The sequence below is a fragment of the Marmota monax genome, unplaced genomic scaffold (assembly GCF_021218885.2).
Source record: "Marmota monax isolate L192 unplaced genomic scaffold, Marmota_monax_Labrador192_F-V1.1 WCK01_AAM20220418_F8-fsc00036, whole genome shotgun sequence".
Classification (NCBI taxonomy): Eukaryota; Metazoa; Chordata; class Mammalia; order Rodentia; family Sciuridae; genus Marmota; species Marmota monax.
The window spans coordinates 1341052-1362529 of record NW_026694491.1 but is presented as its reverse complement, the minus strand read 5'-3'; the positions used below and the strand labels follow the sequence as shown (position 1 = coordinate 1362529).

General features: G+C 37.9%; 1 protein-coding gene across 11 annotated transcripts in view; it reads right to left on the bottom strand.

Moving 5' to 3' along the window:
• The window catches only part of Anks1b (ankyrin repeat and sterile alpha motif domain containing 1B), a 1117917-nt gene that overhangs the window by 437264 nt on the left and 659175 nt on the right, over positions 1-21478 (bottom strand). For 10 of the 11 annotated variants that reach the window (XM_058571278.1, XM_058571279.1, XM_046419347.2 and 7 more), the window contains 2 exons: positions 19357-19946; positions 17587-17659 (listed from right to left, as the gene is read on the bottom strand). In XM_058571278.1, the coding sequence (XP_058427261.1) occupies positions 17587-17659; positions 19357-19946 (663 nt within the window). The remainder of the gene's footprint in view (positions 1-17586; positions 17660-19356; positions 19947-21478) is intronic. The other variant, XM_058571280.1, reaches the window with a different exon arrangement.

Sequence of the window (21478 nt, the reverse complement as noted above, 5' to 3'; positions counted from 1 at the left end):
GTTAAGGCAGGATGATTTATATTTTAGTACAGGCTCAGATTTGGGGGCAAGCAAAGTTCAGGAGTCTGTAGGGAGGAGAGATGCCTGACTAAAGTTTGGTCAAGACAAATTAGTACAAGGAATAGGTAATTGTGAGCATTTGGTAAGTGCTGTACCTGCCACCTAATGAAAAGTACACACTATCAAAATGCTGACTCTTTTTGTCATAAAACTTCTTTAAAAAGCTTAGTGGATTCAAAAAGCAGGCAAGAAGGCTGGAATGGTGGAGCGTGTCTGTAATCTTAGCAACTTGGAAGGCTGAGGCATGATGATTGCAAGTTGGAGGCCAGCCTCAACACTTTAGCAAGACCCTATCTCAAAATAAAAACAGGCATGTAGCTCAGTATGTAGAATGCTCCTGAGTTCAATCTCCCCTGAGTAAAATGTAAAAATTTACATTCTTAAAATTTGTGTATCTTCTTAAAAATAAAAGCAGGAAGGATACAGTATTAGAATTCTGTGTTTATTCCCATATGCATGGCTACCATGAACATGATTGCAGAACACATATCCTAGTGCTTTCATTTAAGTGTCCTGTAGTTCAGTGAAAGGTTTATTACAAAAGTTGAGATGCTTAGGTGAAAGACTTTTGCATATATATATACAAGAACTTATCTATTCTACAGACATATATCAATTAGATTATACATTTATTATATTAACATATTTTTAAAAAATATTTATTTTTTAGTTGTAGTTGGATGCAATACCATTATTTTATTTATTTTTATGTGGTTCTGAGGATCAAACCCACCCAGGGCCTTGAACGTGGCGAGCCGTCTACTGCTGAGCCACTACCCCAGCCCTATATTAACATATTTTAAAAGCACTGTAAAATGATGATCTGGAAGCATTCCTAGAATAACCTCATGGAAATTTACATATTTGAGATTTATTGGCTATTGTCTTTAAAAAATCAAGAAGAGGAAATCTTTAAGTGAATTTATTCTACCAAAGCATATTCCATAAAATGAAAGATAAGAGAGGGAAGATGGCGGCGAGGGGATTGCATTGCCCCCGTGTGCTGCTTCACTGTGTGGGAGTATGACAAGTCAGGACGGCTAAAGGCTATCTTTTTAGGAATTTCCAGCAATAGTGGGGTGCTCCAGAACCTGGAGGAAGGATTTCCATCGCACGAGGATCGGCTACGGGGACTCAAACGCAAGAGGTTTGTCGCACAGAGGGTAACACTGCTTATTCAGCAAATCGCCCCGCGGCTAGAGTCTGCAGCGTGCGCTGGGAAACGAGGAGATAGTGACGCAGGGATACAGCGCTGCAGTTTCTGCCAGCCGTGCAAGCACCGTACTCAGGGCTGAATTCTGGGTTCAAGATGGGGGAAGGAAGCGGTCCATCTCGGTTCTCCACACCGGTCAGACCACAGAGGAGGCCAGCAGCCACCATGTTGGAAAGCTGACGTCACCATCCCTGTTTTCGACTGACCGCAGCTCATTCAGCCATAGAACAGGTAATTTCAGGCTGCAATTCGCCTGCAGCTTGCAGACAGATTGCTAGGGTTCAGTGCCTGGGTGCTTCTTAGAACCTGATCTTATCGGAGCGAACACCAAGCGCAGGGCGGCCGAGTTCCGGCTCCCGGAACCGCCCTGGCCCAGGGCTGCGGAGCCTGCGGAGGCTGCTTCTTGGACCCTGCTCCTATCAGAGCATACACCAAGCACTAAGCAGCCAAATTCCGGCTCCCGGAACTGAGCCCGCGGGGACTGCTTCTTGGAGCCTACTCTTATAGGAGCTTACACTGAGCACAGAGCGGCCGAGTTCCGGCTGCCGGAACTTCCCTGGCCCGGGGCTAGGAGCCCGCGGAAACTGCTTCTCGGTCCGGGTCCTGCTGAGGGCCGGTCAGGACTCACCCGTTGCTTTGGTTGCCTGGCAAGGGGAACGAAATGCTGCCATTCGCATAGGATACCAACATGGCAGAGATCTGATGTCATCAGAAAGCGGCGGAGGAGAGAACTTCATCAATACCAGCGGCGACAGAAACAGTTGGTCTCCTGGTAGGGTGGGTGAGGCACAGACACCCAAGTCTCCTCAATTTGTCGTCGAGCCAGAGGGGAGGAACTGGGCCGCCGCCAGCGCCCGGAGCAGGCCCAGCGGCTCGCCAGCGTGGTGACCACATGACCCCAATTGGAGATGGGGCTGAGCGGAGCCGCCACCCGCACACGCAAGGTGGGCAGACCCACGACCCAGTGGTACATGGGCGTGGTAGGAGGGGCAGGGCAGAGCCGCCGTTCGCGCTTGCAAGGTAAACAGACCTGTGACAGCCTGGCGGGTCAGGCCCAGTGGCCTGCCAGTGTGGTACACACGTCACCCCAACTGGAGTAGGGGCAGAGCAGATCCTTCTCCCACGCCCGGATCAGGCCCTGCCGGTGTGGTGGCCACGTGACCCCAATTGGAGTGGGGGCAGAGCGGAACCGCCACCCGTGCCCGCAGGGTGAGCAGACCTGTGACCAACCTGCAGATCAGGCCCAGGGGTCCGTAGGCGTGGTAGGAGGGGCAGGGCAGATACACCACCCGCGCCTCCAAGGTAGGCAGACCTGCAACAGACCGGCGGATCAGGCCCAGGAGCCTGCCGGCGTGGTACACACACCACCCTAATTGGAGTGGGGGCAGAGCAGAGTCGCCGCCCGTGCCAGAAACAGGCCCAGCGTCCTGCAGGCGGGGTAGTCACGACACCCCAATTGGAGTAGGGGCAGAGCAGAGCCTCCACCCGTGCCCAAAAGGTGGGCAGATCTGTGACCGACCAGCGGGACAGGCCCACTGGCCTGCCGGTACGACAGACACGTCACCCCATTTGGAGTAGGGGCAGAGTAGAGCCGCCGCCCGCGCCTACAGGGTAGGCAAACCTGCAAACGACCGGCGGATCAGGCCCAGTGGCCTGTCGGCGTGGTACACTCGTCACCCCAATTGGAGTAGGGGCAGAACAGAGCCGCCGCCAGCGCCCAGAACAGGCCCAGTGACCTGCCGGCGTGGTAGCCACGACACCCCAATTGGAATAAGGAGAGAGCAGAGCTGCTGCCCGCACCTGCAGGAAAGATACGCAAGCAGTATGAAAAGACAAGGAAAAAAAGGACCACAAGCAATGCAGGTCAACGCAACTTTAGAAGAGGTAACAGCTGCAGCAGATGGAATGTCAGATAAAGAATTCAGGATATACATGCTTCAGATGATCTGGAGTATCAAGGAAGACATTAAACAGCAAAATCAGACAATGAAAGATCACTTCGACAATGAATTACACAAACAAATCCAGGAAGCAAAGGATCAACTATACAGGGAGATAGAGGTTATAAAAAACAAACAAACAGAAATCCTAGAAATGCAGGAAGCAATAAACCAACTTAAAAACTCAATGGAGAACACTACCAGCAGAGTAGAACACTTAGAAGATAGAACATCAGACAATGAAGACAAAGTATTTCAACTGGAAAAGAACATAGACAGCTCAGCAAGACTGTTAAGAAACCATGAGCAGAACATCCAAGAAATATGGGATAACATTAAGAGACCAAACTTAAGAGTCATTGGGATACAGGAAGGTACAGAGCTCCAAACCAAAGGAATGAGCAGTCTATTCAATGAAATAATACAAGAAAACTTCCCAGACTTGAAGAATGAGACAGAATCCCAAATCCTAGAAGCCTACAGGACGCCGAATGTGCAAAATCATAAGAGATCCACACCGAGACACATTATAATGAAGATGCCCAACGTACAGAATAAGGAGAGAATTTTAAAAGCTACAAGAGAAAGAAAGCAGATTACATTTAGGGGTAAGCCAATCAGGATAACAGCTGATCTTTCAACACAGACTCTGAAAGCTGGAAGATCCTGGAATAACATATTTCAAACACTGAAAGAAAATGGGTTCCAACCAAGAATCGTGTATCCAGCAAAATTAAGCTTCAGGATGGAATATGAAATTAAAACCTTCCACGATAAACAAAAGTTTAAAGAATTCGCAGCTAGAAAACCATCTCTTCAAAACATCCTCGCCAAAGCATTACAGGAAGAGGAAATGGAAAATAACAATGAAAATCAACAGTGGGAGGTAGGACAGTAAAGGGGGGGAAAATAATCAAAGAGGAAAACAAACCATGTTTAGTAACAGAAATAAACAAATATGGCTGGAAGAACAACCCATATGTCAATAATAACCCTAAATGTTAATGGCTTAAACTCACCAATTAAGAGACACAGGCTAGTAGAATGGATCACAAAACAAGACCCAACAATATGCTGCCTACAGGAGATGCATTTGATAGGAAAAGACATACATAGGCTGAAGGTGAAAGGTTGGGAAAAATCATATCACTCATATGGACTTCGGAAACAAGCAGGAGTGTACATACTCATATCAAATTAAATAGATTTCAAGCCAAAGTTAATCAAAAGGGATAAAGAGGGACACTACATACTGCTTAAGGGAACCATACACCAACAAGACATAACAATCATAAATATTTATGCCCCAAACAATGGTGCAGCTATGTTCGTCAAACAAACTCTTCTCAAGTTCAAGAGTCTAATAGACCACCATACCATAATCATGGGAGACTTCAACACACCTCTCTCGCCACTGGACAGATCTTCCAAACAAAAGTTGAATAAGGAAACTATAGAACTCAATAACACTATTAATAACCTAGACCTAATTGACATATATAGAGTATGCCACCCAACATCAAGCAGTTACACTTTTTTCTCAGCAGCACATGGATCCTTCTCAAAAATAGATCATATATTATGTCACAGGGCAACTCTTAGACAATATAAAGGAGTAGAGATAATACCATGCATCTTATCTGATCATAATGGAATGAAACTGAAAATCAATGATAAAAGAAGGAAGGAAAAAGCATACATCACTTGGAGAATGAACAATAGGTTACTGAATGATCAATGGGTTATAGAAGACATCAAGGAGGAAATTAAAAAATTCTTAGAGATAAATGAAAACACAGAAACAACATATCGGAATCTATGGGACACATTGAAAGCAGTTCTAAGAGGAAAATTCATTGCTTGGAGTTCATTCCTTAAAAAAAGAAAAAACCAACAAATAAATGATTTCATACTTCATCTCAAAATCCTAGAAAAAGAAGAGCAAAACAACAGCAAAAGAAGTAGAAGGCAAGAAATAATTAAAATCAGAGCTGAAATTAATGAAATCGAAACAAAAGAAACAATTGAAAAAATTGACAAAACTAAAAGTTGGTTCTTTGAAAAAATAAACAAAATCGACAGACCCTTAGCGATGCTAGCGAAGAGAATAAGAGAGAGAACTCAAATTACTAGCATACAGAATGAAAAAGGCAATATCACAACAGACACTTCAGAAATACAGAAGATAATCAAAAACTATTTTGAATCCTTATACTCCAATAAATTAGAAGATAGTGAAGGCATCGATAAATTTCTTAAGTCATATGATCTGCCCAGATTGAGTCAGGAGGACATAGAAAACCTAAACAGACCAATATCAATTGAGGAAATAGAAGAAACCATAAAAAGACTACCAACTAAGAAAAGCCCAGGACCGGATGGGTATACAGCAGAATTTTTCAAAACCTTTAAAGAAGAACTAATACCAATACTTTTCAAGCTACTTCAGGAAATAGAAAAAGAGGGAGAACTTCCAAATTCATTCTATGAGGCCAACATCACCCTGATACCTAAACCAGACACAGACACTTCAAAGAAAGAAAACTACAGACCAATATCTCTAATGAACCTAGATGCAAAAATCCTCAACAAAATTCTGGCGAATTGGACACAAAAACATATCAAAAAAATTGTACACCATGATCAAGTAGGATTCATCCCTGGGATGCAAGGCTGGTTCAATATATGGAAATCAATAAATGTTATTCACCACATCAATAGACTTAAAAATAAGAACCATATGATCATCTCGATAGATGCGGAAAAAGCATTCGACAAAGTACAGCATCCCTTTATGTTCAAAACTCTAGAAAAACTAGTGATAACGGGAACATACCTCAATATTGTAAAAGCAATCTATGCTAAGCCTCAGGCTAGCATCATTCTGAATGGAGAAAAACTGAAGGCATTCCCTCTAAAATCTGGAACAAGACAGGGATGCCCTCTCTCTCCACTTCTGTTCAACATAGTTCTCGAAACACTGGCCAGAGCAATTAGACAGACGAAAGAAATTAAAGGCATAAAAATAGGAAAAGAAGAACTTAAATTATCACTATTTGCAGATGATATGATTCTATACCTAGCAGACCCAAAAGGCTCTACAAAGAAACTATTAGAGCTAATAAATGAATTCAGCAAAGTGGCAGGATATAAAATCAACACGCATAAATCAAAGGCATTCCTGTGTATCAGCGACAAATCCTCTGAAATGGAAATGAGGACAACCACTCCATTCACAATATCTTCAAAAAAATAAAATACTTGGGAATCAACCTAACAAAAGAGGTGAAAGACTTATACAATGAAAACTACAGAACCCTAAAGAGAGAAATAGAAGAAGATCTTAGAAGATGGAAAAATATACCCTGTTCATGGATAGGCAGAACTAACATCATCAAAATGGCGATATTACCAAAAGTTCTCTATAGGTTTAATGCAATGCCAATCAAAATCCCAAAGGCATTTCTTGTAGAAATAGAGAAAGCAATCATGAAATTCATATCGAAAAATAAAAGACCCAGAATAGCAAAAACAATGCTAAGCAGGAAGTGTGAATCAGGCGGTATAGCGATACCAGACTTCAAACTATACTACAGAGCAATAGTAACAAAAACAGCATGGTACTGGTACCAAAACAGGCGGGTGGACCAATGGTACAGAATAGAGGACACAGAAACCGATCCACAAAACTACAACTATCTTATATTTGATAAAGGGGCTAAAAGCATGCAATGGAGGAAGGATATCATCTTCAACAAATGGTGCTGCGAAAACTGGAAATCCATATGCAACAAAATGAAACTGAATCCCTTTCTCTCGCCATGCACAAAAGTGAATTCAAAATGGATCAAGGAGCTTGATATCAAATCAGAGACACGCCGTCTGATGGAAGAAAAAGTTGGCTACGATCTACAGTCAGTGGGGTCGGGCTCCAAATTCCTCAATAGGACACCCATAGCACAAAAGTTAATAACTAGAATCAACAAATGGGACTTACTCAAACTAAAAAGTTTTTTCTCAGCAAAAGAAACAATAAGAGAGGTAAATAGGGAGCCTACACCCTGGGAACAAATCTTTACTCCTCACACTTCAGATAGAGCCCTAATATCCAGAGTATACAAAGAACTCAAAAAATTAGACAATAAGAGAACAAACAACCCAATCAACAAATGGGCCAAGGACCTGAACAGACACTTCTCAGAGGAGGACATACAGTCAATCAACAAGTACATGAAAAAATGCTCAACATCTCCAGGTGTCAGAGAAATGCAAATCAAAACCACCCTAAGATACCATCTCACTCCAGTAAGATTGGCAGCCATTATGAAGTCAAACAACAACAAGTGCTGGTGAGGATATGGGGAAAAGGGTACACTTGTACATTGCTGGTGGGACTGCAGATTGGTGCAGCCAATTTGGAAAGCAGTATGGAGATTTCTTGGAAAGCTGGGAATGGAGCCACCATTTGACCCAGCTATTCCCCTTCTTGGTCTATTCCCTAAAGACCTAAAAAGAGCATGCTACAGGGACACTGCTACATCGATGTTCATAGCAGCACAGTTCACAATAGCAAGACTGTGGAACCAACCTAGATGCCCTTCAATAGACGAATGGATAAAAAAAATGTGGCATTTATACACAATGGAGTATTACTCTGCATTAAAAAATGACAAAATCATAGAATTTACAGGGAATTGGATGGCATTAGAGCAGATTATGCTAAGTGAAGCTAGCCAATCCCTAAAAAACAAATGCCAAATGTCTTCTTTGATATAAGGAGAGTAACTAAGATCAGAGTAGGGAGGAAGAGCAGGAGAAGAAGATTAACATTTAACAGGGATGAGAGGTGGGAGGGAAAGGGAGAGAGAAGGGAAATTGCATGGTAATGGAAGGAGACCCTCAGGGTTATACAGTGGAGGGGGTAGAGAGAGAGGAGGGGAGGGGAGGGGAGAGGTGGGGAGGGGGGAGGGTGGAGGATGGGAAAGGCAGCGGAGCACAACAGACACTAGTATGGCAATATGTAAATCAATGGATGTGTAACTGATGTGATTCTGCAATCTGTGTATGGGGTGAAGGTGGGAGTTCATAACCCACTTGAATCAAAGTGTGGAATATGATATGTCAAGAAATTTGTAATGTTTTGAACAACCCACAATCAAAAATTTAAAAAAATGAAAGATAAAAGTATAAGTCATAGAATTATAGAGTTGGAAAAGATGTAGTCCTACCCCTTTATTTTCACTTGAGAAAACAGCCTCATTGTGAAGTATCCAATTCCCCAAGTCACACAGCAAGTCGTGCAGAGTAGCATTCAAACCTCAGGGATTGTTTCCTCTTTGAGGGTGAACTTCACAAGTACAATTTGGTTTCATAGGTTATTTGCTGAATATAGAAGGAAGATAATGCTGATTCATCGTTAAATTAGAAGAAAAGGTTGCAGAGAAATGCATATGGCAGGGGCTCACGTTTTTAACATACAACCCTATCTCCCTCTCTCTCCCTCTCTCCCTCTCTTCCTCTCCCTCTCTCCCTCTTTCCCTCTCCCTCTATCATCATCATCATCATCTGACACATGAAGCTGTAGAAAAGGGTGAAAACACATATACTAGACTTACACTGAATGGGCAAAGGAAAGGTAAAGCAAGAGGGTAAGAAAAAAAATGTAACCAAACAGAATTAAAAAAATGGTATGTGAAAAAGAATACTGCAAAATTTTGTACGCAAAATTCTTATTAATATGTAAAAAATTGAATGTACACATAGGTAAGGACTAGAAGGTCAGTGAGACATATAATAACAACATGAACAAAAGAAAATAACACTTTGATCAGCTCTGGGTTATGGACATTTAAAAATTTTGTGTAACTTAAGTTTTTGTAGTAATAGAAAAATGGAATAAAAACAAGAGAAGTGAATCTCTTCTCTGAAACTATTGAATCACACCTATTTTAATTCAAAAGTGATAGACTCGATCATATTTTAACAGTATTCCCTTAGCAAATTTTTATCAATATTGATAGCTATAGAATATTTTATTTCAAATACAAATGTTTATATATGTGTGTGTCTCTCTGTATAAATTCTTTATCATTACATCTGTTTATTAAATTGATGTATACTTTATTGAATGGCTTAGATAATAAATAAAAGTAATACATACTCACTATAAAAATTTCAAAAAGTTAATAAAAAAAGAGCAGAAGATAAAAATCACTGTTAATCTTATACAAAGAGATCGACTGCTAACCCTTTTTGCTGGTGTCTTCCAGATCTTTTGCAGGCATGTGCATTCACAACATTTGTTAACTACTTTAGTCATTAGATAATATATCATGGTTTTATTTCTGTGGTAATAAACACCCATACAATGTCATTTTAATTAAACTGTTAACATTTTTCATAGAGAATTACTATAATTCACTTTACAAATGAATTAGTGGTTATTTGCTTTGATTTGGTTTTTAAAATGGTTATGAGATGAACCTCTTCGCATATTCATTTTTTTGCCCTTGTCCATTAGCTTCCTTGAGATACATTCTTACAAGTGATATTTCTGGGTAGCCACTTCAAATAGTAAAATATTTAATTTAATTAATATTTAGTTTGTTAACTCCTTAGATGTTTATACTGGAGTTTCCAAAATACTAGTAAAAAAAAAGCCCTTTGTTATCAGGATAGTGTATCAGGAATATAACCAGAATAAGCTATAAAGTTTTCCTTGTGGGTAATTGACCCACATGAATCCCTTAATTTTTCATTGTATTTTGGGAAAATAAATTTTTTACCTAAAAGCAATCATGATGATAACCTATGACTTATGAAAGTCTACTACTTATCTTTCAAATTATTCCTAAAATTTCCTAAAATGCCAGTGTGAAGTCATTAGTGGTGGATATTATAAAATGCATCGACATTTTTATGGAAGTTATTCAGTTAGTATTTTAAAACCTGTAAAGAAGACCCTTTGCAATTGTTTACTATCATTTTGCAAGGGGCATATTCTAACAAATACACATCATTTCTATGTTCAAGACATATATGCACATATACATGAAATAATGGACCTTTATTAATCCTTTGGATAATTTTTTCTTAAGAGAATAATGGATGAAAATGAGCTTGCCTGTAATCCCAGAGGCTCAGGAAGCTGAGGCAGGAGGATTAAGATTCAAACTTGGCCTCAGCAACTTAGGGAGGAATATAGTAAGTTATTTAGCAAGACCTTGCCTCGAAATAAAATATTTTAAAAAGGGCTGGGGATGTGGCTTAGTGATAAGCATCCCTGGGTTCAATCCCCTTACCAAAAACACACAAAACAAAATAAAACAAAAAAAAATCAAGACATAAGATATAGTCTGTACCAAGAATGTAGTTATCTACTTTCCCTTAAATTAGAGTTTCCTAAAATTTTAGTGCAAGAAGCTGTTTTCCATTATGAGGAAGTGGGGTTCAGGCTAAAAAAAAAAGATCTGCTTAAAGTCATCATGCTAATAATTATTAGTGTAGGTATTCAAATACACATGACATGTTTTTGACTCAACAAATTTTTTTTTTTTTTTTTGTACTGGAGATTGAACCCAAGTGTGCTTAACCACTAAGCTTTTTGTTTTTATTTTGAGACCAGGGCTTGCTAAGTTGCTGAGATCCTTGCTAAATTGGTGAGGCTGCCCTCAAACTCCGCAATCCTCCTATCTCAGCCTCCTGAATTGGTGGGATTATAGGTATGTGTGATCACGCCCAGCTCAACAACAACAACAAAACAACAACAACAACAACAAAAATTAAGGATTTGAGCTTCCCAGTAATAGAATATATTGTCTCTTGAAGTAGTGGACTCATCATCATGAGAAGTGTGTAAACAGATGTGAGTTGATGTTGGTTGTTTATATATCAGAGACATTATGGGGAAAGTATTCCAGTACTAGCGGATGATGGCAAAAACTCATCTCTCCATGCATATTTTAGAGGATTAGATTTTTCTTTTAACTGAAATGGAATGTACCATTTTTAAACTATTGATATATCATAAGCAAATATTAGGCCACAGAATAGTATTCAACTATTTCAAACTTAGGGAAAGTGTAATTTTACATTGACTATTCCCCATAATTTCAAAGCTAGAGAATCTCAGCCATACTCTCATGATCAAAATCTACATTATATAAGTTATTTTAGTTTCTAAAGACTATTTGGAATACATGGTGCAAATTTTAGCATATATTCAGCTAGGAACACAATTTTTTGGCAGATTAAACGAAACTACTTGATAAAGACTAGTTAACTCATGCTAGGCTAACAATTACTATAGTTCACATTTTTATATAACTGTTCTAATATTAAGGGATTCCTTAGATTTAATCTATTTGAAAAAAATAAATCACTTAAGGAAGTGTTATGTAAAATAATAATAAAAATAAATTTTCTCTTGATTTATATAAAATAGTATGCTTGTGTGCTAATGTACTCTACTACCCACCTTCCCCAGTTGGTTTTATTAAAAATAGTACTGTAAAAAGAAATAAAAATCAAAAATAAAATATGCCTGTTGCAAAGCATTTCACAGAGAGTTTTTTATGTGCGATTTAAAGGTTCATGGAAAAAATAATATTACTGGAGGCAAGGGAAATTCTTCCTCTGAAAACAAGTGAAACATGGGTCATCATTAGAGTGTGTACATTCACTTTAGAAAGTAGGAGACATTCAGGGCTGTGGCTCATTTCGTATGTGACCATATGGCCCATGCTTTGGGGTTTTAGCTAAAGCCCTCAATGTGGATAGTTTGGCTTTGCTGAGAAGTGGTTGGTTCTATACTCAACACCCTTAAAAGATTCCCTTCAGTGCACATAAGTATGATTTAACCTGAGAAGGAAGCAATTAGCTAGCTTCTCTTGTCCTAGGTAGGGAGCATATGCTACTGAAAAGAATATGGATTTCAAGAAGACAAATATCTGGGTTTGAAACAGTCACCTGTGACAAGTTCCTTAACTTTTCTCAACCTTTCTTTGTCTATAAAATGGATAGGAAAATATTTCTCTGAATTGTTTTGAAAATTGAGTATGAAAATGTTCACTGTAAAAAATTGCATAGCACCTGATACATGGTGAGAAAGGAAAATATTTCAGTTTCTATCCTTCTTCTTTTTCTTTTCTCTAATAGTGCAACTATAAAAATACATTTAAAATAAGCATTCTCCTGGAGTGTGAGGAATGATATTCCCACCAACAACTTTAGCAGGACAGGATTCTGCTGCATTGGTGATAATGCACCTCCTGAGGTGGAGGCAGAGGTATCAGAACAAAGAGCAAGGCCTGGAAGCAACCATGGAGAAACAGTGGCAGGGGCTGTGGGATGTTTGCTCTCCTCCACTCAGCAAGAGACCTGCACAGAGGAAAAGGCCACGGGAGCTCTCCTAGTTACTGCAGACCCACTGAAATGGTGGAGCATAGGCCAGAACAAGAGAGAACATTTACTGTGCCTTGGTGACTTCTGCCCTCAGATTCTTGGAGGAAGGGGAATGAATCTAGGTGGGATCCTGAGTTGTTGGCTTTCAGAAATATATATTTTCCAGTAAACAACTAAGACTTACTCTTCATCTACCCAATATAGCCAGTGTACTCTATGATAAAATTCTTTATATACTCATTTTAATAGCTTTCCTTTAAAATTAAAATTTAGATAGAATTCATATATTGACAACATAGGTTTTTAAAAGATAAGATGCTAAAATATTTCTTTGGAGATAGAATTCAATCTTATAAAAAATCCTAGTCTTAAAAATTATATTCTAACTAAGTACTATTTTTACTTATGGACTTAGATCAATTTAATACAGTCCATACACCTGTAGTCTGTCTAGTGTAGCAGGAGATTTTTAAAGCCCGTTTAGAAATTAAAAGGTATTTTTAAGATTATCTGAACCCTTGTATTTTTAAGTCTAGGCACTTGATTACTCTGCATATTCGCTGTTGTATAATGATAAGAACATCCTGTGGAGCCAATTATTGCCTCCACTTACTTAAGAAATCCTCAATCTCATCAAGAAGATCATTAACCTGATTTTTAGAAAGTGTGAGAACTTGAAGTAATTCCAATGGACATGTAAATTTCCTAACTTGAAAGGGTTTCCTTGTGATATAATGACAATAGTTTTTTTTTTTTTTATTGGTTGTTCAAAACATTACAAAGCTCTTGACATATCATATTTCATACATTTGATTCAGGTGGGTTTTGAACTCCCAATTTTACCCCAAATACAGATTGTAGAATCACGTCGGTTACACATCTACATTTTTACATAATGCCCTATTAGTAACTGTTGTATTCTGCTACCTTTCCTATCCTCTACTATCTCCCCTCCCCTCCCCTCCCATCTTCTCTCTCTACCCCATCCACTGTAATTCATTTCTCTCCTTATTTATTTTCCCATTCCCCTCACAACCTCTTATATGTAATTTTGTATAACAATGAGGATCTCCCTCCATTACCATGCAATTTCCCTTTTCTCTCCCTTTCCCTCCCACCTCATGTATCTGTTTAATGTTAATCTTTTCTTCCTGCTCTTCCTCCCTGCTTTGTTATAGAGACTGTGCAAACTTTGAACTGGTTCATATTTATTAAGGTAAAGATGAGAGAATTCCAAATCTCTTCCTGGTCCAATAAATATGGTTTGTAAAACAAATATCTGACATTGGAAATGTGTAGGTACAGGGAGGGCAGACAAAAATGATGAAACTAGCTAGATATAATGGTGCATGCCTGTAGTCCCCACTATTCAAAAGGTTAAGGCAGGAGGTTTGAGTTAGAGGCCAGCCTGGGCAACTAAGGGAGACTTGTCTTGAAAAACAAAACAACAATAATAACAAAAATCCCTGCTGAAACAAAATGGGCAAGAGCACTGAAAATTTAATGTTGGACCTTTATGTATCTCCATTACTTATGATTTTATTCTCTCATCATCTGAGGTTTTAAGCAATAAATGCTCATAAAAATACACAGCATTATTAAAACCAGGCATAGCACTAGACTCAGTAGAGACTGGTGACACTTATGTAAAGAAGTTATTTACTGTTTCTCATTCTAAATTTACCTCCCACTAATTTCATTGCACATCTCTTCCCTATTGGCAAGCCAAAAAAAGGAATACTCAGACTTCATGAAAAATAATTTAGTATATTTATAGCAAAGCATATTAGATTTTTCTCTTTGCTAGGGTAACATGGAGTTCTAATCTGTTGTGTTTTTTTTAATCAATTGCCCCGTGGATTTGTCACAACCTGTATCCCAGGTGACCTCATGGTTCTAAGTAATAAAGAAAATTTAATCCTTGTGAGAACAGTTGACATAAGGTCCTTAAATAAAGGCTTACATGCATTCAGCTTTGTATTCCCACAGTGTTGAACAGTTTTTCTGGTGGTAGACAAGGTGAGAACTATGTTTAATGCATATCTACATGTGCCAGACACTCTACATATCCACTGCACATGTCTCTACAATGATTCTATATTAGTATGCCCATTTCTGTCGAGGAGCAAAAGAGTAAACAAGAAACTAGTAAATAGCAGAATTGAGCTTTGAATTGGTGCTTCATTTTTTATTTCACTGTGTGATTTCCCAACCACGTTGAGTACCCAGAATGTTATTTGTTGAGTGCCATCTTCATGGGGTTATTTATCACCCCTCTAGTTAAGTCTAGCTTTGAGAGGGAAAAGAATACAGCTAGGGAAAGCTGTGATTCATAACTGGCCTGAGGGTGAATTGGAATGCTATGTTATGGTCAATCACTTAGTGCATAATTAGAGTGTAATTAAGAGGCAAAAACTAAGGGACATATAGAGCCAGCCTTTGTCTACAGTAATGAATTCTTGTGGACTGAGTCTCCACTTTTATTTTCATTATAATTGTAGAAAAATGGTAAACAAAAACTGAGGTAGGATGGCAATAGGAGAAGTGGATAGAGAGGAACTAAGGGGAAAAAATCTGTAGATTTGTTTACCACTAAAATACCCTTCCAAAGGTAGGTTTGCCTGAGTGACATTTTAAATATTTTTCCTTATTTTTCCTAATGTATATGATATTTTTATCATTCTGTGCCACCGTCTCTTGAAGAATTTAGAACATTAGAGTAACATTTAATGTTATCCAAGTTGAACAGTGAATTTAATGCCCGTATCACCATTCCAAAAGAGAAGCACTCCTAGGTCTCAAACACTTTCATTATGATGAAACTTACTAGCTCACTATGCAGACTTTCTATCTTTGAATAGTACAGTTGATATCAACAAAAAAATGTGTATTCCTATTATTTTTTGGAAATGACTCTGTAAGCATATATGAAAGAACTGCATAGCAACATGTGTCCCCAGGCTGATTCATTGGATTCTGGAAAAGTCCCCAGTTGCTTTAGCCTAATGTTAGCAGTTGTAAAAATGAAGGTCATTCATTTGGTTTTGATTCAACAGAAATTTGCAAGGATGGTTAGACTGGGGCCCTTTCACAGTTTTCCACTGATGTGTGTGTGTGTGTGTGTGTGTGTTTGCCATGAAACTCACATACTTTCCAACTGCTCCTGTTTTACTCTGAAATGGTCTTTCTGTTGCTGGCCCACTACAAATCTCCAATGAGAAGAAATAAGTAGACTTGTGTACTTTTCCTGCACGTGATACAGGAAGTGCCTCCACAGGTAAAAACAGGATGGCAAAGAACATGGTGGGGAAAGAAGGAAACAGGAGGTGGAGGTTTGTAGCTAAAAGGGAGCATGTCCCTACTCTCCTAAGCCAATTGACCATCTCACTCCCTTTTTCCCAGGCCTGTGACCAGGCTCCTGAGTCAAGCTATGGTTTTTCCCACATCCCTGCTGAGTGAAAGCCAGGCTTGTTGCAGAGCCCAACCACTGCCAAGGCTCTTAGCGCCTGGGCAACACTCTGCAAGTGCTCTTTGGTAAAGAGCATCTCAGTCACTCAGCTTCATCTCTGAAAAGATTCTCATTACTTGTGCTTTTGTCCTCTCCCTCACAAGGTCAGTGCTTCTGTGACCACTTTTGGGAACCAGGCAAAGTGAAAGTCCAAGTCATGCAAGTGAGGGCTTCATTTTTATTTAAGTTTTGATATTTTGTTTATTGTGGATTTGTAGCATTAATTTTGAGTTTTTAAAATATAAATTAAAATATTATGTATTCCGATAAGCATCATGATACATAATATTTTAAAATTTAAGCATCCCTTAAATTTTGTTCCCTAGACAAATTCTTCACTTATCTCAAACTAGTCAGGGCTTTGGTGACAAAAGTTCAATATCTGTTTACCCTTTAGACATCTTTCTTTTAAAAACAAAACAAAACAAAATAAAGCAAGCAAACAAACAAAAAAACCCAACTATCACTTCTGATAAGAGCTTTCCTGAGACCTTAGGAATCACCTGTTTAAAACTCCAAATTCTATAGATCTATCTAGTATACAATTGTACTGCTACTTTGTGGCAAGGTAGAAATAGAATCCAAGTCTTTTGACTTTTTCAAGAATAGTACATTTTATTTTAGTATAAATATTACTGAAATTTTAGGTTTAGTGATCTGGTATTTAATGTCTGCCAATACTAAGTAAAAAGATTTTGAAAGGTTTTAGATAGCTAGGCACTGAGATATAGGCCTATAATCCCACCAATTTGGGAGGGTGAGACAGGAGGATCACAAGTTAGAGGCCAGCTGCAACTACTAAGCAAGGCTCTCAGCAATTTAGCAAAATCCTGTCTCAAAATAAAAAATAAAAAGAGTTGGGGATGTAGCTCAATGGTAAAATACCTCTTGGTTAAATTTTGAGTATAAATGAAAAATAGTTTTGAATGGACTTCTACTCTAAACTTTAATTGTAGGGAAGAAAACAATATTTACCAAGCATAATATGTTAAACAGCGATTGCAAACCCAACTCTTCGTGAGATATTCTTTGAGGTTCTATGAGATACATGAAGATGAGTGATATATAGTTCTTGCCAAACAGAACTTATAACTTAGAGAAGTTGTTAATTGCTTTGGCCCAAATAAATAGGACATTTCATTGAATGAGAAATAGATATTAAATCATTGGATTCTACAACACTTTGAAGTGCTTCCTACTGCACTCAACATAAGGTTGAAGCTTCATTAATATTAACTGGCACGGTAGAATAGCACATGGGAAAAATCCAAATTTGTTGAACCAATTTACTTATAATTGATGTTATTTACAGGTCAGGATTACTGGATCTGAGAGTAGAAGGAAATAATTTTCAGCAACTGTTACTATGATAAAACATGAAATTATCTAAAGATTTTTAAATTATTTCCTGGCTATTTTTAAAATTATATTTATTCATTATAAGTAGAGGAAAGTTTCCTTACTTGTGGTTTCACCATTCATCTCTTCAAGTTCACTGTTGATTCCAACATCTATGGAATTCATTATTTTGTCAATCTGTGGGAAATAAAGGCCATGAAAGGGGATTATTGCATTCACTTTTAACATTGCACTTTAAAATAACTTCCAATGCTAGGATCATATATTCTTGGTGTTATTACTACAGCAATACTATAATTAAGAGACCAATAGGGAAAAGCTTAAACTTCTTTTGAGGGATTTTTGAAAATATAAATTATGCTTCCCTTCCTTAAACTTTCAAAATTAATGTGTATGTTCTCTGTATTTCTTGAAATGAAATTTGTACTTAGATGACGAGTTAGTTAGAAATTGTGTATTCTTTAAACTTAGAAGGGGAAGGAGCTACAAATAAGATCATGTGATGAGATCTATCCTCTAGCATCCTTCCTCTTCTGCCTAAGAGCATGCATCTCATTTGACCGTGAAGAGACCAGGAGTCAGATTGTGGGCATGGCCTTTAGAATCAAGGTGTAACTAAATGTTCTGATCAGTCACAAGCTGATTAGTAGGATCCAGTCACAAGAATATAGACATGGAACAACCTCATATTAAATTAATTAACAACCTTACTTTAACCTTCTAAAGGATAAATTAAATACTAATTAATCTTGTCTCAAAAAATAATTCAAAAAGGAATTTAAATGTATTTAGATTTTAAAAAGAAGAAAGGAATATAATAATAAAAACATCCATCTACTAGTTTGCAATTTTGGAAAACACAATTATCTAAGATGGAGGTATCTCCCTCTTCCTCATATTGGCCAGCATGTTATATGGCAGGTTTCAGAAAAGACAATGAGGATTGTCTCATTTTGTTCACCCTGAAACAGATGCAGAGATATCCAGTGATTTTTCCCAAATAGCTCAATGGAGAACATTAATATCAGAACCATATCTATTTCTAGTTTCCAGAATACTATAGTGACCTAATGTGCTTTTAAAGCTAGTCCAACTGGCACAGTCTTTTGAGAGACAAAATGTGACATGTTATAATGAAATATCATAAGAGACTATGGTCCATTCTTTTAAAAAATCAGGAAAAAGCAAGGAGCTTCATTATTTTATGATGTAATTCTCCTCAAAGACAAAGGATGATATTTTATAACCTTACAAGGGCACTTACTTTCTGAATAACTCTTTCCGATTAAAGACTTTGTCTTTAAGGAGAGCTTAAATTGGTGATACTTGACCCCCAAACATCTTTTCCTTTAATGATTCTCCAATAGCTGTAGAAGGGAAATGTTAAGTGATGTGCATTTATTGCATGATTCTTAAAGAAGAGCCAGGAACTGTTCTTTTTTATCATTAAGGTTAAGATTAGAAGGAGCTCTTCTAAAAATACAAAATACTTTAAGAAATAGAGACAAACTAACAGAGTTTAGCAAGTAGCAAAAGGATACCTCACAAAAAACAAGATTTTTCTCAATTTGTCAGCTACAGTGCTTGGTAGGATGTGATGTGAACATTCTCTGGTACCTCATAGCTAGTTACTTCTGCTTGACATCAATTTCTATGGAAACAATGGATTTCACCATATAGGTGGAGCTGTATTTGTTTTTATGCTACCGTAAAATTCATGTATTACCCATAGAACCTTTCCCTTCTGGTTAGACCTGTATATATTCGTTAATTTTCTGCTTTAGCCTCTGAAAGAATTAAAAAGCTGACATCCCTTCCCTAAACCTCCCTCAATTCTAAATCCCAATATAAAAAACAAGAAGAACCAGGCTTACTTCTTCCCACTCAGATGTGAAAGACGGTGTTCTTTCAGAATTCCCTTTAGAACTGTGTTCAGCAGTTGAAGCTTCACTCCAGTTAACTCTGGATACTTTCTCCTTTGAAGGGTGGGCGATGAGATCAGAGTCAGATTTAGAGACAGTTTTGGATAAATGCATGTCGATCAGGGCTCTAGGCAATGACCTTATTCTCCCCAGAGTACAAGCTCTTTCCACAAATCCCCCCGTATTCACAACCCACTGGTCTCCACTCCGGGATCCACTCCTGGTTGTTCTTGTGCCAACAATGGTATGGTTCTCGAGTTGGTTGCTTTTTTTGTGAAAAATTGTTCTACTGACCACTTTGGGTTTAATTTTCTTTACCACAGGTTGTGAGTTATTTTCTATTGGAGTCTGCTTGAAAGGCAAAGGACTGTTTGCCAAACTGACTTCATCTTGTCTTTCTTCACATTGACCTCTTTTCCCATAGAGATGAAATGGATTTTCAGGGGATTCACAGGCTGGAGAAGATCCATGGAGAAGGCCTGCAAATTGCCCAGGATCATATTCTTTAGGGGGATCATTGTCTTCCTGTTGAGAGAGGTCATCTGCAAAAGGGAGGAAGGATGTCAGGATTATATAAAGAACTCTGAAAGCCATGATATAGTAGGAATGCCCTTATGAACTTGTGCAATGTCCAGACATTTGATTTATTGCTACATTGCACTTTATGAAACACCTATAACCCTGTAGTGCCAAATATAAAATGAATGTATGTGTGTGTGTGTGTGTGTTAATCTTGCTATACCTTAGTGTTCATTTCAGAGGTATGAATTGAGTAGTCAGTGACTGAATACCATTCTACCTGTCCCCAGGGTATATATGTAATATTGAATGAACAAAATTGGATTTTCTTAAATAGGATACTAATATCCAAAACTTCAAAGTAAATGCATCATTGTATAGTGGAACATCTGGCATTTTGAGAAGTACAATTAGAAGCAATTTAAGGTTAATAATTCTGATAGTATTACCTTAAATATAAAATTAAGAACAATTCTACACAGATTAAAAAGGGGTTTGTTCAGGCTTAAAATAAGTAAACAATGCATCCATAATATGACTTAAAAGCAAGACTATTACATGAAACTGAAGTTGAGCTGTTAACACAAAGCTATCTTTCTCTTTCTTCTTGGAGACAACACTAGTTATTTCCTGATTTCTTCAGATCTTTGGAGATGTAATGCAAAAAAAAAACACAAAAAACAAAAAACAAAGAATGATAATTTTTATTGCCCATTTTCCTAAAATAAAACATAAAATTTCCTTGAGATTAAAATATACCATGCTCTTTTATGACTTAATTTGTCATTTAAAGGTATACTGTGTAAAAGTAAATGCATCATTGTATAGTGAACAATATAAAGAACTTAGCACAGGAAGTCAGTTTACTTCTTTCAGTGTCCTTTTGCATCCATAGAAAAAGCCAAATGTTTGCCAAGATCGAACTTTCATTTTCTGATTAACTCATAACATACTCTTGCAAAATGAAATATAGTCAATGTGGGACACAAAAACAACAAATTCAAAGATGATTTGCTGATCCATACTTTAAAAAGTTAGTTATTACTACAAGCCTCAAACACCAAAGTTTTTATGGATTGACAAGTAACATTTAATGAATATGTGCTATTTACTAGGCACTGAACTAGAAGTTATATTTAATTCATCTCGTTTGATCCTCATGACAATCCTGTGATGTGATTATTAATAACAATCCTAATTTTCTGTTGGAAAGAGTTAAAACAAAATATTAAATTCTCATATTTTTGATAAATGGGCAACCACAATGAATATTAATAGACATTTGCCCATAGGTTGCTACAGACAAATCTATACTTTATATTGAGTATTGGCCCCAGGCCCCATGCTGTTCTCCCACTGAGAGCTGGTAAGAGCAGTTTTATTCCTGGCTCTACTTATTTCCAGACCTCACCCTGGTTCCTGCTTAGATTTTCCAAAGAGATGTCTCCCTGCCCAGATCTATCCCACCAGCATCCTGAGATGGAAGAAAGAACAGTGATAGAGGAGAAATCCAAGAGACACCAATCCAAATGGGAAAAAAATCTGCATCCACCTA